The sequence below is a fragment of the Malania oleifera genome, chromosome 11 (assembly GCF_029873635.1).
Source record: "Malania oleifera isolate guangnan ecotype guangnan chromosome 11, ASM2987363v1, whole genome shotgun sequence".
Taxonomy (NCBI): Eukaryota; Viridiplantae; Streptophyta; class Magnoliopsida; order Santalales; family Ximeniaceae; genus Malania; species Malania oleifera.
The window spans coordinates 16106254-16121946 of NC_080427.1; the positions used below are offsets into that span (position 1 = coordinate 16106254).

General features: G+C 35.4%; 1 protein-coding gene across 1 annotated transcript; it reads right to left on the reverse strand.

The window, feature by feature from the left end:
- Positions 1-1555: 1555 nt before the first annotated feature.
- Positions 1556-3344, reverse strand: LOC131168009 (probable xyloglucan endotransglucosylase/hydrolase protein 32). Its single transcript, XM_058127150.1, has 4 exons — positions 2963-3344; positions 2765-2865; positions 2342-2559; positions 1556-2036 (listed from the first exon to the last, which is right to left on the reverse strand). Exons 1-4 carry the CDS (start codon positions 3195-3197, stop codon positions 1664-1666), a joined length of 927 nt encoding a protein of 308 aa, XP_057983133.1. The 5' UTR covers positions 3198-3344; the 3' UTR covers positions 1556-1663.
- Between the last annotated feature and the right edge of the window lie 12349 nt (positions 3345-15693).

Below are 15693 nucleotides of genomic sequence, written 5' to 3' on the forward strand. Positions count from 1 at the left end.
TTAACTTTGTTGATCTTTAGCATTATCATCTTAGAGATACATATATACATTAAGTCAATATTATCAAGATTACATTGAGTTTGAAATATTTAGAAAAATATTGTTTATTTGACAAAGTGTGTTTGGCATCTTTGCAATCTAGAAAGCTATCTTTATATTCAAAGATTTAACTTAAGATCTCCAAAGCATTGTTTTATACAAACATTTTTGGGAGACTTGATAAAAAGGGATTTGTGTGTTCAAGCATATCATACATAAACGATTATATCGTTTCGTATATTCTGAACTTCAGATTTTATCATATGTTAATGTATTAGGAATTTGAATTGTACTCATGAGCTTTTGTTTGGAAGCATTTTTTAGTGTTTTTATAGATTCTATTGTATTCACGATTCGGTGTGTGAACGGGGGTTGAGGACGGAGATGTATCTCTTATAAGCAGCGGAGTAGGAGGGAGTTATGCCTCTTGTAAGTAACGGATTATAAGGGAAGCTCTGTTTTTATTTAAGGAGTAGAGATTTTAGTGAAATTCTTGAGTGGTTGCTTAAGGTAAGGATGTAGGCCGAGTTGGCTGAATCTCGTAAAAATCGCGTTTGTCTTCTCTCTTCCCTTTATTCTTTACTTTCAGCACTACATTTGAATTTTTCATATTGCATGTATAGGTTGAATAACATTACACACAATTAATTGGGTAATAAGAATATTTTGGTAAATTAAATTTGGTTTGCTAAATATACAAGTAAGGATTAAGAGGTAAATAGAGTCAAAAAATTTGAAAATACTCAATTTACCCCCTCTCTTGGGATTACACCTAACTCAACAAGTTGCATGTAAAAATCTAATTAGTAAAAAAATTTCCACTCTATGAAGTAGTTTAGTTCTCAATACCATATATTTTTTCCCTTGTGGTTGGAGGAATTCCTATCTTGTTAGGGCGTAGCCATGAGCTAATATTATATCCTATCTTATCAATCATAGAAATAAAAATATAAATAAATAAATAAAGACATGACATGATTAGTCACATATTGCACTAACTTTCATGACATGCAGAAACGAAACATATGTATAGAAATAAATAATGGGAACTTTTGCTTTACTTAGAAATGACAAGTGAATAATACACTCAAACCCATGGCTCCAATCTCCCCTCCCTCCATTATTCTCACACCTCTTTTCTTATAAAGTGTTACATCAAAAAACCCATCACAAGGGAAAAGAAATTTCACCTAATTTTTTTTTTTTTTTCGAGCTTGGTGAAATTATTTTCTAATAATTTCTACACATTAAATTTATAATTCATCAAATTAAAATGTTAATATTCGATGACATAATAACATTAGAATTTATGAGTTACAAATTTCATACAAAATCTTGTATCTTCTAAATATTTTTTTATCGAGCTGTCCATTGTTCTTATTTCAATATTATTCTCACGTGGGATCCAACTAAATTTTTTTTTTTAAAAAATAATCATAATCAAACTCATATTTGAGATTTAGATTTAAATATTGATGGATTTGAATAAAAAAAAAAAAAACAACACACACACACACAATATAAAATTATATTAAATTTCTTAAAAATCTCAAATCCCAAACACTGGTTACTTAAGGGGAAAAAAATTGGGCGGTGAATGTGAATGGACGTTTATGTGGAAAGGTCACTTTTTGCGCCAGCACTCGGGCGTAAGAGAATGGTCTCTCTTGTGGTCCTTGCAGTAGTTATAGATCATGTAATGGCGTTGGACCCATCTCATGGTTTTGTACTGTGGTCCGCTCAGCCCGCCGGAGCGGTAGGGGGAGGCGGAGACCGGCCGGCAGCGCGGCGTAGAGTAGGCGGAGCAACCGCTGGCCTTGAAATTGGTGTACCATCCGACGAAGGGCTGGAACCGGTAATCTGCCCTGTATTTTCCGTCTTCGGTGGCCCATGACGAGGCGTCCCATATGGACCCATACACCCACATTGGCCTTTGGGGGAAAGTGTCTGCACTCTTCCTGGGGTATCTCCTTATGGGCACATCATCCACAAGAAATCTGACCCAAAAAAAAATAATAATAATAAAAATAAGGAAGGTAAAAAACCCTTTTCTTTTCTTATCCTTGTTGGCAATTTCGTCAAATCATATAATTTTATTTCACTCGTCCTTTTGTTTTTTAAATTATAAAATTGCCCCTCGCTAGTACAATTACAGTCATTGATTCGTCGATCTCGTACGCACAATCGTGATATTTTGGCAAAGTTAGGGGGAATTCATCCTTGACATTTTAGGAACTTGCAGAGTAATTTATCCTTTACGTTTGATTTTTGCAAGTTCCAGTTATATAAAGATGCAACTTACATGATCTCCTTAGGACTCCACAAAATGGCATAGTGGTGAAAGTTTTTAGTTGGATCAAACCATAGATGAAACTTCATTTCTCTCCCTATGATTCTCCCATCCCCACTTCCTCTGATGTAAACATTAGTCTGTAATGTATATGGCTTCCCAAATGTTGTCCCCAGGAACTCGATATCGACTTCGTCGTGGTACCCTGGATGAGCTTCATTGTTCGAAAGCTGCCATTGCCCAGTTAAAACAAAACTAATAAATCAGCAGAGTTCTGCATACTGTTTGCATATATATATATATATACATAACCATGTTATGAATATAAACTACATGTTCACGCCAAGGAACATTTATACTACTAGCTGTCAACTGTGTAAAAGGCAGAGCAGTGATGCAGGGGAAGAAGAATAAGACTCATGGTAATGATCTCACATAGAATGCTGTTATCACTCCTGCAGTGTAACCAGGTTGGAGCTTGATGGAGGCGCCGAAGTACCCGGATCGAAATGGGCGAACCGATTTGAACCCACTTCCTGAAATGAGAAACCAATCAAGAAAATGGAAAATTCTCATGAGATAAGAGACACCCATCAAGAAATTCAAGAGCTAGTGCACTGAACTAAGTGAGACCTGAGGTACTGTCAAGCCAAATTTTTAGTGCATTTTGTTCATCTCTTTGGTGCTGAGGACCCCAGAGGTTCCTAAACCCTTCATGAAAGCTCATAGACCTAAATCTAGAGCTTGGATAGTAGCCAGGAGAAGGTGGCCACTGAGCATTGCTTGGAGAAGCCAGAAGGAAGAGGAGAAGGGAGAGAAAGAGAGCCATGAAGAGAGATGAGCTAGCGACTGCTAAGGCTAAATGCATAGAACCGGCAGAAGGATTGTATGTATAAATGCTGGGCGAGAGGCTTGAAAAGGAAGGCGTATTTTGAATAGGAGTATGGCATTATTGTTGGTATAAATAAAAGCAATGGTGGGGTTCCACCACATTAAGGGGATGGGGGAAATTGAACATTAATATGTGTATAGAATTATTCACATTATATCAGCTAGCTGGAATGAAACAAGATTCTGACGAAAATAGATAGGGAGAGGCTCTGGGGTTGGGTAACATGATCAGACAAGGTAACAAGTAGAAATTACTCGTTGTTTTTTTCTCGACAGCTACAATACTTTTTCCCCTTCGAGAAAATTTGATGGGCTTGGATGCTTGTTTCAAAAGTTGAAAAAAGAAGATATGGTGCAGAAGAGGTGGATGGCCAGGTGGGCATCTCCTAATTGTGTTTCCATGTGATCTGACTCTGTTTTTGTGTGTGCATGTGCGTTTTTTTTTTTGCTCTCTCTTTTATACTGTAAGTCCCGAAGTTTGATTGAATTTCACTCGTGGTAATTTTAAAAGAAAGAATAAAAAAAAATCTTATACAAAGGCTTGTGTAGTTCCGTTAAATATAAAATATTTGTTGTAGCATATGACTCATAACGAGTGGAATACATGTACAGAGAAAGTAAACTAAAGGAAATATGGAAGCTGATATGAAGAAAAACCGTCAACGGTTTGCATAGGTACATTGACGATTTCAACCAAAAGCCAATTAGAAGAAAACCATCGACGGTTTGATGCCATCGACGATTTTGTTCGGCATTATTTTTAAAATTTGAACTGAGACTATTAATAGGTTGGGGATGCGGGGGCAAATCCTCCATGGAATGGTACAGGAGCAATTGAGGAATTTTCTAACACCTCTGTACGTCTAGGGTTAGTATAAATACATATTATATAACCCTATTTTTTATGATAGTGAATTTCAGCCGCCACTTGCTCCCATTGACGTAGGCATTCTGCCGAACCACGTTAAATCTATGCGTGTTTCTTACTTTCCTTTACCTCTATGTGTTTCGTATTATTCATTGTAATTGCTACATTGCATGAACGTTATTATTCACAAAAATTGGTATCACAGCCCAAGAAGTTATAGCTAGGATTTCTTCTGCGAAGTTTAACGTGGTCAAGTTCTATGGATCTTGAATTTCTTATTATGGCAGAGGAGGGTGAAGGATCTGTTAGTGCAGCAGGATATGGTGAAGGTATCATACTGAAACCAGCCGGAAGGCAAGGATGACATGAATTAGAAGGAACTATAAGCAAAGACTGTGGCAACTACCAAGTTTTGTCTAGTTGATGACGTGATGTATCACATCATGGATGAGGAATCACTAATGGAAATTTTTCTGAAACTGGAAAATCGGTATATATCCAAGTCGTCGACGAACAAACTTTATCTTAAGCAGAAATTGTATGACCTTAAGATGTTAGAGGGTTTAGATCTAAACTAGCACATCAACGTGTTCAACCAGATCATCAGTGATTTGAAGCGAGTTGATGTGAAGTTCGAAGACGAAGAAGACGTTGATGTTATTAAACTCCCTACCTGCCTCTCCTACATATGAAAATTTGGCTACAATTCTGATGTGGGGAAAGAAACTCTTGAATTAGAGGAGACCACAAGTGCTCTTTTAGGTTTTCATCAGAGGAAGAAAGCCAATGATGAGAATTTACCAAGTGAAAGACTTATGGTAAGGGGTAACCAAGAACGTAGGAGAAGCAAATTCTGGAGCGGATGGAGTAATAATAAATCTCGCTCCACTTCCAAGAAGAGGAAGGATATACAGTTTTTTAAGTTTGAGAAAAAATGGCACATAAAATAATATTGTCCAAAGAAAAAGAAGGGGAATATAGAGAATAACGAGGGTCCATCAAAGTCTACAAATACAATGGAAGAAGTAGACTACGAGAGCAGTGACTGAGATATGCATTCTGTTTCATCCAAACATATTATCTCACAGATTCTTGGATTCTGGATTCGACATGTTCCTATCATGTGACACCCAGCAAATATTAATTTGACACATACAAGTTAGTAAATTCTGGTTTTGTTCTGATGGGTAATGATGCATCATGCAAAGTTGTTGGAATAGGGAATATTAGAATTAAAATGTTTGATGGTGTTGTTAGAACATTGTGTGATGTTAGACACATACCAAATTTAAGGAAGAATCTGATTTCATTGGGCACTTTAGATCGTAGTAGGTTTAATTACAAGTCTACAAGTGGAGTAATGGAGCTTCATAGTAGAAATATATTGAAGGGTGTCAAAACATACGAGATTAATTTTTGTAGGTATTGTGTTCTTGGGAAATAGAATAGGGTGCAGTTCAAGATAGCCACACATAAGATAGAGGGAATTCTTGACTATTTTCATATAGATGTTTGGGGGCTAGTAAGAATAGCATCACAGGGAGGAGATATATATTTAGTGAGTTTTATTGATGCTACTCATGATATTTTTGGGTGTACTTTATGTGGCAGAAGTCAGAAACGTTTGCCAAGTTCAAGTTGTGGAAAGTTAAAGTAGAAAACTAGACAGGAAGGAAAATCAAATGTCTCAGGTCCGACAATGGTACTGAGTACATAGATTCAAAGTTCACGGAGTTGTGTGAGCAATATGACATTTGGAGACACTTCACAGTATGGAAGACACCACAAAAAAAATGATGTAACGAAAAGGATGAAAAGAACATACAATAGTTGAAAGAGTTTGGTGTCTCAGGTTGAATGCAAGGCTTGCACAGAATTTCTGGGTAGAAGTAGTGAATATGGCATGTTTCTTGATTAACAAGTCACCAAGAGCAGCACTAGATGGGAAAGTAGTAGAGGAGGTGTGTACAGGCAGCATGGTAGACTACTATGGTTTGAGAGTATTTGGATGTCCAACCTACGTGCGTGTTTCTAGTGAGGAGAGATCGAAGTTTGATGCGAAGTATAGATATCAGAAAGGGGTGAAAGGCTTCAAGCTTTGGGATCCGAAGGCAAACAAAGTGGTAATTAGTAGAGATATTATTTTTTTTATTTATGAGAAAGTCATATTGCAGCGTACTCAGGAAGAAGATAAACAAGTGCCAGAAAATTGCAACAGTAATGAGCATGTGATGCAGGTGAAGCTAAAGACTCAAGGTAGAGATGACAATGCAAAACCAGGAGGTTGTGGTTATCTCAGCATAGCTATGTTGAGAGGGTGTTGGAGAGGTTTAGCATAGATAATGCAAAATGAGTGAATACACCTATGGCAAATCATTTTAGATTGTCTACCGCCTAGTGCTTGAAGACATATGGTGAAGTTCAAGACATGTCAAAGGTTTTATATGCTAGTGTAGTGGGGTGCTTGATGTATGCTATGATTTGTACAAGACTAGATCTAGCACAAGCTATCAGTGTGGTGAGAAACTTTCTTTCAAATCCAAGACGACAACATTGGGATGCAGTCAAGTGGATTTTCATATACTTGAGGGGTATTACAGACTATGACATCATGTTTGGTAAAAAACAGGGTGATCCTTCAGTTGTGAGATATATGGATGTAGACTATGCAAGGGACTTGGGTGACAAGAGGTCTACCATAGGGTATGTATTTGTTAGCTTTGGTGCAATCCCAAAAGGGGGGTGAATTGGGTATTTAAAAAATTATCGCCTAGGTCAATTGGTTTAACAATAGTATTACACAACCTATGGCTAGTCTATGCAATCAATAAATAAATATACATGTGCAGTAAAGTAAAGTACGGAAAAAGTAAACGATACACGTGATATGTTATCGAGGTTCGGCCAAAGTGCCTACATCCCCGCCTTGGCTAACATGTACAAGAATTACTATTATAGGCCCACTTAATGGGTGGAGCGGCACCTAAACAATAAGGTCAATTAGCATAGGGCTGCCTCAACCTTTACAACCAAGTCAATTAACATAGGGCTGACGTCAACCTATACAATTCTCTCGAACTGGATTATCGCCCCCTCAGACCACACCTGAAATACAATAGATTTCTCAATAAAATTTGTGTACAACAAATGTGCTTCTCAACTAAGTAGATATGTACTACAATACGCAAAATATAATCAATGCACTACCAAAAGATAAGATATGATAAGCTTCATGTAGCCTTAGTGTCTACTCTTAAAATTAATGTCAATAATGCAATCAGTACATGAGAGTGTAAGTGATAGGATCTTTGTGTCAAAATAATATTCTCAATCACAATGCACTAGCAAAGATCACAAGTATACTTCAAATATCTCAACAAAAGTTTTTATCAAAATAAACCACAAGAGATATTCAACAATGGTTTGTAAAATAGTTATTTGATCTTTGTATTAAAATGATAATCTCAATCAAAGTATAGCAACAAAGATCTTTTAACACTCAAGAAAATGTCTCTATATATATATATATATATATATATATATATATATATATATATATTTCTCAAATATAAGAACAAGAGATATTTGAAAAACGATTTGTAAAATATTTTTCACAACTAAAACCCAATATGAACTCTTGAGTATTGCAAAGAAAATGCAAAACTTAGAAGCTCTAAAAAGTTTTTCTACGGAAGGCTGATTTACGAAGCCCCCTAGAAAAACCAGAAGCTTACTCTCAAATAAAAATTAATCTCAATGAAAATGAGCAAGTAAGAATTTAAGCTTGGTAAGAAGAACATAAGAGCACTCTTACTAAGTGGAATTTGCAATATGGATTAGTAAGAATGGGAGTATATAGCTTGAATATGAAAAAAAAAAGGTTTTTTGAGATTCAAAGGATATTTGCTAATTATTTTTCTAATCTCATGCTAATTTTTGCAAATGAAGGGGTATATATAGAGTTCCCCAAAAATATAACCCTTCAGGACATGTAGTGTATTAGTAGGATTGTTTAAAAACATTTTAACACCATTAACACTGTTTAAAAACTTTTAACCTCAAAAAAAAAATTTCCAATCTGAGAGCACCAGTTGACCGGACTTAAGGTTCGGCTGACTAGGTGACGAAGTTCGATCGATTGGGCGAAATTTGAACTGAAGGTTCGGTCGACCAGACTTAGTATCCCACGAGCGATTTTCCATTTTTGTGCGGTTTGGTCAACTAGGTGATTTTGAACTATGATTTTCGGTCGACTAGGGCGTTGGATTCTCTCACGTGTGGGTTTGGTCGACTAGGGCGTTGCCCATTTAAATTTAGTCGGTTGACTAATTAGTCAAACATTGACTCGGTGGGAGTTCGGTCGACCATGTCATATGAACTTGGTACAGTATGGTGGATCGAGCTATGGTCAAAATGTTGACCGCTTAATCGGTTCTAAGTCCCTTATACCTTAAACCTATTCATATAATGTTTATTTTTAATGCAATGGAGAACTTTTTCATGCAGACTTGTGGGTCCTAAGGTTGATCTAAGGCATTTGAGAATTAACCCCAAAAATCTGTCATCGGTCGACCTTCGGTTAACCGAAGGGTGTTCCCTAAGATCCATCTATGGTCTTGAGCTTATCCATCCTACCATGTAGGTAAGGCATTAATTATTACAGACCATGTTACAGACCCAAATAATTGATTAAATTACAATACAACATAAAATAATTTTCAGGGTCTTTAGGTCTTCACTTCATGTGCCATGTGTGTGCACCATATAATACTTTCGATTGGTCCTGCACACGAACTCATCAACCATTAAATACCAAAGTATTTGTCATAATCAAAATGAGATATGATCAATAAGGTCAACAGTATTCACTCCTATAGGGAGGGGGATTATTTGTTGGAGGTCCATGGTCCAGTCTTTAGTTGCGCTATCTACTACTGAGTTAGAGTATATGGCAGTGACTAAGGCTACTAAGGAAGCTTTGAGGCTTATAAGGTTGGTCAAGGAGCTGGGTATTTAGGAAGGTGGGGTTCAGTTGCATTGTTAGGGGTGGCAAAATCGGCGGGTGGGCCAAGTCCAGGCAAGTCATAAACGGGTCAATGTTAAATGGGTTGCAAATATACTAATAAACGGGCGGGTCACGAGTTGCTTGTTTAAAAAAATAATTATATATTTTAATTTTTTAAAATTTATTTTTTAAAAGAAAAGTACTCTTATTTTATTTATTAATCTTAAAAAATTGTAAAATGCAAAAAACAAAAAAAAAAACAAAAAATAAAAATAAAAACAAAACAAAACAAATGCTAGTCAACAGATGAGAGTGAAGCCGAGACTTGAGAGGGAGGGGGAAACTGAGAATGAGAGGGATGGGGAGACTAGTGAGAAGGAGACTGAGGATGTGAGATCAAGAGAGAGACTAACAGTGACTCAGTGAGAGGGAGGGGGACCGACGACACAAGAGGCGAGAGGAGAGCAGCGGCAATCGGCGAGACCCGAGGGCCGAGAGGATCTGCGGACTGTAGCGACGGCGTGTGGGTGCTCAGATTTTGGAAGAGGAAATAAGAAGAATCAGAGATTGAAGATAAAATCTTGGCCTGGGGTTGTAGGCGGCGTGCTATGTGCGGGCAGTAGGTGTGGCGTAGTGTGCAGAGTAGTAGAGGGCACTAGGTGTGGCCATGTCCATATGGGTAAGAGATTAGGTTTTGGACCTTTGGTTAAATGTGTGTGTGTGTGTGTGTGTGTGTGTGTGTATGTGTATGTGTATGTGTTAATAAACAGGTCACTTGAAGGGTGACTTGGCTCAAACCCAAATTAACCCGATTATCTCATTTATTAAAAGGGTTGACTTCCCTAAACCCAAACTCGTTTAAAAAGGGCGGGTCCGGGTGACCTGATGGGTCATGACCCATTTTTCCACCCCTATGCATTGCGATAGTCAGAGTGTCATTTATTTGGTAAAGAACCAAGTGTATCATGCGAACACCAAGCACATAGATGTGAGGTTTCATAAGATCAAGGAATTGGTTTCTTTTGGTGAACTATTGTTTGAGAAAGTTCACACTTCTAAGAATGCAATAGACATCTTGACGAAGCCTATTACCATAGAGAAGTTCAAACACTATGAAAACAAAGGTGTAGTCCTAAGAGGGAGGGTGAATTGGGTTTAAAAATTATCTTTTAAATTTTTTTAGGAATTCTTGACTTGTGGTTGATTTTTCAAACTTTCAGCAAAAAATTATTTCTTAATTCAATCCAAAACCACACAAACATTCAATCATTCAAGTAATTAATCAACCAAACCAATCAACCACAATTTGAAAGCAAACAACCAAACCAAAATTAAAATATTCATCACTTTGGTAACGTAAGAACTTGAGATGGTTTGTTTATTTATATAAGCCCTATGGATATGAATTCGAACCAATCCCTGTAGTGAATGTGAAATTGTTCCTTCCATGCAAACTTCAACTTAATTTCCAAACAACTCAGAATTTAAATAAACTCTTTAGTTAATTTGTCTTTGGGTGTTAACCAAACAATGTACTTCCTTTTGAGGTTTCTGCAAAGTTTTGATCAACCAACGTACTCACTTTCAATTTCCGCAATCCCAAATTAAAATTAAACTTTAAGTTTATTTAACTTCTAAATTACATAGTATATATGATTAAGAAATTAAATCATCCACACAATTTATAAGAGCTGAAAATAAAGAGTAAGGGAAAGAGAGAGTGAGATCGGGATCTTTATGAGGTTCAGCTTACACCTAGCCTAGATCCTCGCCTTTGGTAAACCACCAAAGGATTCACTAAACATGTTCCTTTACCGGGCAGAACAAACCTTTACACACTCCTTCAGTAGGCTAGATCCCGCCTCCCCAAACAATGTACCCTCGTTCGGTCACTCCTTAACTAGGCTAAAGCCCACCACTCTAAGCAATATCCCCTTGCTTAGCCAACGATCCAAACAATCCTTCGAATCGTCAAACTACAAGATGTAATTCAAATAGATGTACAAAGAATTGCTCCTCAAAGAACTAAATAGTAAAGTTCAAAACTATCTACTTCAATAAAATTCACAATATGAAATTTAGATTGAAGCTCTAAAAATTTTTCACCATATGATTCTTTCAATGGATGAAAGAATTGATAGTTGAAGCACAATATCAGTGAGAAAATCAGCAAGACTTCAGTAAACTTCGTGCAAGATGTAAACAATATAGAGCTTTTAGAATTTCAGAATGCTTGAGAGAGAATTTGATTGCTAAATTGAATTCTTGGTATTGAATCAATGTAACTTGAGAGTATTTATAGATGTAGAAAGGTATTTAACTTGTTCACCAAGTTTACTTGGAGTAGGGTCCATGTTTTATATTAGTTTGAGCCTCAAGTAATTGAAATTTTAAAAATATGTCCGTTGAGTATTTTAAATTTTTCGCAAGACAGATGACTGTGAGGTCTCTGGCAGTCGGTTGTCCATGCATTTCAAGTATAAACTTCACAAATAGTAAGGTGGCAGTCGTCTGTCATCAGAGGAGACAGTCGCCTGTCACTGAACAACCAAGTTCTTAAAATTAACTAGAAGGGTGTCAGACAATTGGCAAAACATACATAGTCATCTCAATTGTCACTGACAGTCGTCTGTCTAGTACTTGACAATTGTCTGTCATGTTTCTGTCTACTTAATCAAAGTCCTTTAACATGACAATTGACTGACCATTGACAGTCAATTGCCTGTCAAACACATATTTCTCATTTTAAGACATTTTTAATTTCTCTCTTCTTTATTGCTTAATTTATCTTGGAATATTAACTTATTTAATCTTGAAAAATATGTTCCAAGACTTTAAAACTCAGGTCTCTAAGTCTCTTTACCTAATAAGCTTCAAAATGAAAAATCATACTTGAATCATATTTGAAGTACTTACAAAGCTTGTCCTAAAGACTCATTTGATTCTTCTTTGCTTTGAGTTCTCTTTATTGCTGAGCTTCAATTATCCTGAATTTGATGTGAGCCTTCAATTCTTTATCTCTCTTGAACTTTCATCACTAATTCAAACTTTGAGCTTCATTGATCTTTGAGTTTTCCATGTTGATCACTTGATCTTTTATTCTTGAAGTTTTTTCTTTAATATCAATGCTCTCATGATCTTCAAGTTTTAATCAATGCCTTAAGCTTAGTATAATCATCCTTCTTTGAAATATAAGCTTTCATGAATTCTTTAACCTTGCATTCATCATTGAGTCCTAAAAAGACATCACTAAACAAAGCACGTTAAGTTCTACTTGTTTGTTAGTATCAAAATAGGATGTTAAGCCTTGTAAGACCAATAATCTCTCCATTTTTAATGATGACAAAAAAGAAGCAAAAATTGGAGTGAGCCTTAAAAGACCCCCCTCTCAATAAGCATCATCTTAACAATATTCACAAGATCAATATTAATTTTAAAAAATCTTTTACAATCATGCTTATCACTTCATTTAACATTTATGCTCATCACTTCATTCAAGTTCATTCAAGTTCAAGTTTATCAATCAATATCAAATACTTCTCCTCCATTTGATATATATTATGTTCATGCTCAATTGTTAGCAATACCATGCTCAAATTTTGCTTAAAACTTCTCCCCCTTTTGACATCAATCAAAAAGAAAAAAATATGATTAAGTTCAACTAAAATCATATTCTGAGCATATCATCGAACATGCATATCAAACATATGTACACACTTAATTTATTATTTTTCAATATAACATGTGTAGTGTGTTTTAATAGTCATGTATATGAGTTGTAATATCTTTACTAACAGCTTTTTCCCCTTTGAAATTATTCAAGATACCAATTGTTGATTTTATGATACCAATTTAAAATTTAATTCATAATATCAATTTAAAATTTTATTAATTCATGATACCAATTGATTAATAGGGAAACAATCATAATATAAGCAATAAGTCATAACACTCCCCCTGAATTCAATACATTTGGTTTTGTTACCAATTATGCATTTATCGTCCCATGTTTCAAAACATTGATTCACATCATGTATCAAATATCAATATCATGCCAATACCATCAAAGTCATACCATGCTCATAGATATAGTCATACTTGTCATGCTCAAAAACCAATTGAACTTTTAGATTATGATACCAAGTGATCTTTTAAATTTTGATATCAATTAAAATATTCATGGATACCAAATTACCTTATAGATACCAAAGTACTTTATAAATACCAAAATCATTATCACATCATGCATAGCTCATAGATACCAATATAACTATTTTATCTTTCATAGTTCATAGATATCAATATAAAGAGTAGTAAGTTTATCCATGTGATTCATCAACAGCATGCATGGTCAAAAATTAATTTCATATCAAAATTTATGCTTATGCTCAATAATCTCATGCTCAAATTGTTAACATAGTGAGCCATAAATTTTCAATATAAGTCAAGTCAAGTCAAGTCATACACATGTAGCATATAGGCTTTCATTCTCAAATATCTTTTTCTTAATCAAGGTACTTATGTAATAAGCTCAATTTGATATTTTCTTAATATTTTCTTAAGTTAAGCTTTGTAAAAATCATCCTATGATTTTGGCCAACAATGCCATTTTGAATTTTGTTATCATAAGCTCTTAAATTCATCTTTAAGTTTTTCTATTTCAACTAGTTCGTTTGTTGATCATGAATTAAGTTGCTTTCTCAATTTTAAAGGGGAATGAATTAATCCATGGAGTTTTTCATTTATGAACTAGTCTTTCATCTTGGAATCCATACTTTCTTGGGTCTAGTTGGTTTAATAAATGATGTTTCCTTAATTTTCCAAACTTGTTTAGTCTTCACACCTTTCCTCTTAAATGGACATTCAAACTTTATATGTCCTTTTTTCTTACATTGATAGCATATAGTGTTAGTGTAGGCATTAAAGGATGTGCTAGTATAATCTTTGGATGTTTCTGAAAAATAACCCATGTAAAGATTTTTTTTCTTTTTATTTTCAACCCTATTAAATCCAATACCTTCTTTGTTTATGGTCATCCTTTGTAAGCCTATCATTTTGTCAAAGTTTGTTTTTCCTTTTGTAAAGTTATAAATGATCTTTTCTTTATCTTCAATCTGATTTTTGAGATCTTTTATCTCTATCTCTTTCTTGTTGTCAACCTTCTTTAGTGATTTCTCTAATTCTTGAGATAATTTTCTTACTTTATCCTCTAATTCAAAAATATGTATATATATCTTTCTCATATTTCGTAGAGGATAGGGATCGGAGGTCTTCTATCATGTCTTCATTTTTACTTTCTAGTTTCTTGATTTTTAATATTTTTCATTTTCAATAAGATTTTTAGATTCTAACTCCTTTGTCATAGCTTCATTCTTACTTTCTATTTTCTTGATTCTTGAATCCTTTTCTCTTTCAGTAGTTCTAAGGGATTCTAACTCTTTCATTATACCTTCATTCTTATTTTTTAATGAAGTATTTTTTTACTTACTTTGATTAGCATCTTATGGACTTTGAATAAATCATTTTTTAATTCATCATAAGATGACATACACTCATCATTGGATTCATTTGATGAATCACTACAAGAATTATTTAAGGATTTGGATGAGGAGTTTTCCTCATTATCCCAAGCCCTAAAACAAGTACAAGAAACCTCTTGGTTGCTTGATTCATATTCTAAACTACTTGTACTATCCCAAGTAGTAGCTTTCATGACCTTTTTATTTTTCCTTTTAGACTCTTTCTTTAGTAGTAGTGGACATTCTAGTTTTATGTGTCCAACTTTGTTGTAATTATAACACGTAGGAGTTTTATTCAAAAAGTGTAGTTATGTCCACAAAATATAGGAGGCCCAGTTGAAGATTTTCCCTCTGCAAAGGGAGCTACGCCTACGTGAGCCATTAGGATCTTTTTATAGCTACTAATTAAGATTTTCTATAACCCCGCTCTGATACCAATTGAAAACAAAGGTGTAGTCCCAAGAGGGGGGCTGTCACGCCCCGAACCTGACAATGGGACCCAAGGGTGAAAACGTAACCTAACATGTCACTGTATCATACAATACCAAGATACAGTACAATGGATAACGGTCCGACCCCATGGGGTTTCCATGCACCCTAAACACATTCATACATATCACCAATATACAGCAGAAGACATGTCTTTTATACACATTCTGTACCATACCAGAGTCTATACAAAGGAGTCAAACTCCACAAAAATACAGCACAAACCCAGGTGGCATCCAAAACTCCCAAAAGACCACCCAACACAAGCTTAGGACTTACCAAGGTACTTCTTGCAATACACCAATCACTACGCTCCTATACCCGGACGCTAGCTCTGGTTGCCTAAAGGACCTAAAAAATATGTATGTACAGTAGGGGTGAGACACCTCTCAGTAAGGCAAATACAAGTTATATCGGTGTGTGGCATTTGAGTGTTATCATGATAGCAAAACATACACAGTTAAATGCAGTTCCAGTACTAGTTTCAAAACAGTGCATACATGCACCCACATACATGATCAATCCGGTGTCGTCACACCCTTAGGCCCATAGCCAGCCCACGATACACGGCGTCCCCAGCACATGGCGAACC

Coding starts and splice junctions, on each gene's coding strand:
- LOC131168009 (XM_058127150.1), bottom strand. CDS start 3,197: ATGCATTTAGCCTTAGCAGTCGCTAGCTCATCTCTCTTCATGGCTCTC. Junction 2,560..2,764: donor GAGTGATAACAGCATTCTAT/GTGAGATCATTA, acceptor GGGCAATGGCAG/CTTTCGAACAATGAAGCTCA. Junction 2,037..2,341: donor TGGAGTCCTAAGGAGATCAT/GTAAGTTGCATC, acceptor TTTTTGGGTCAG/ATTTCTTGTGGATGATGTGC.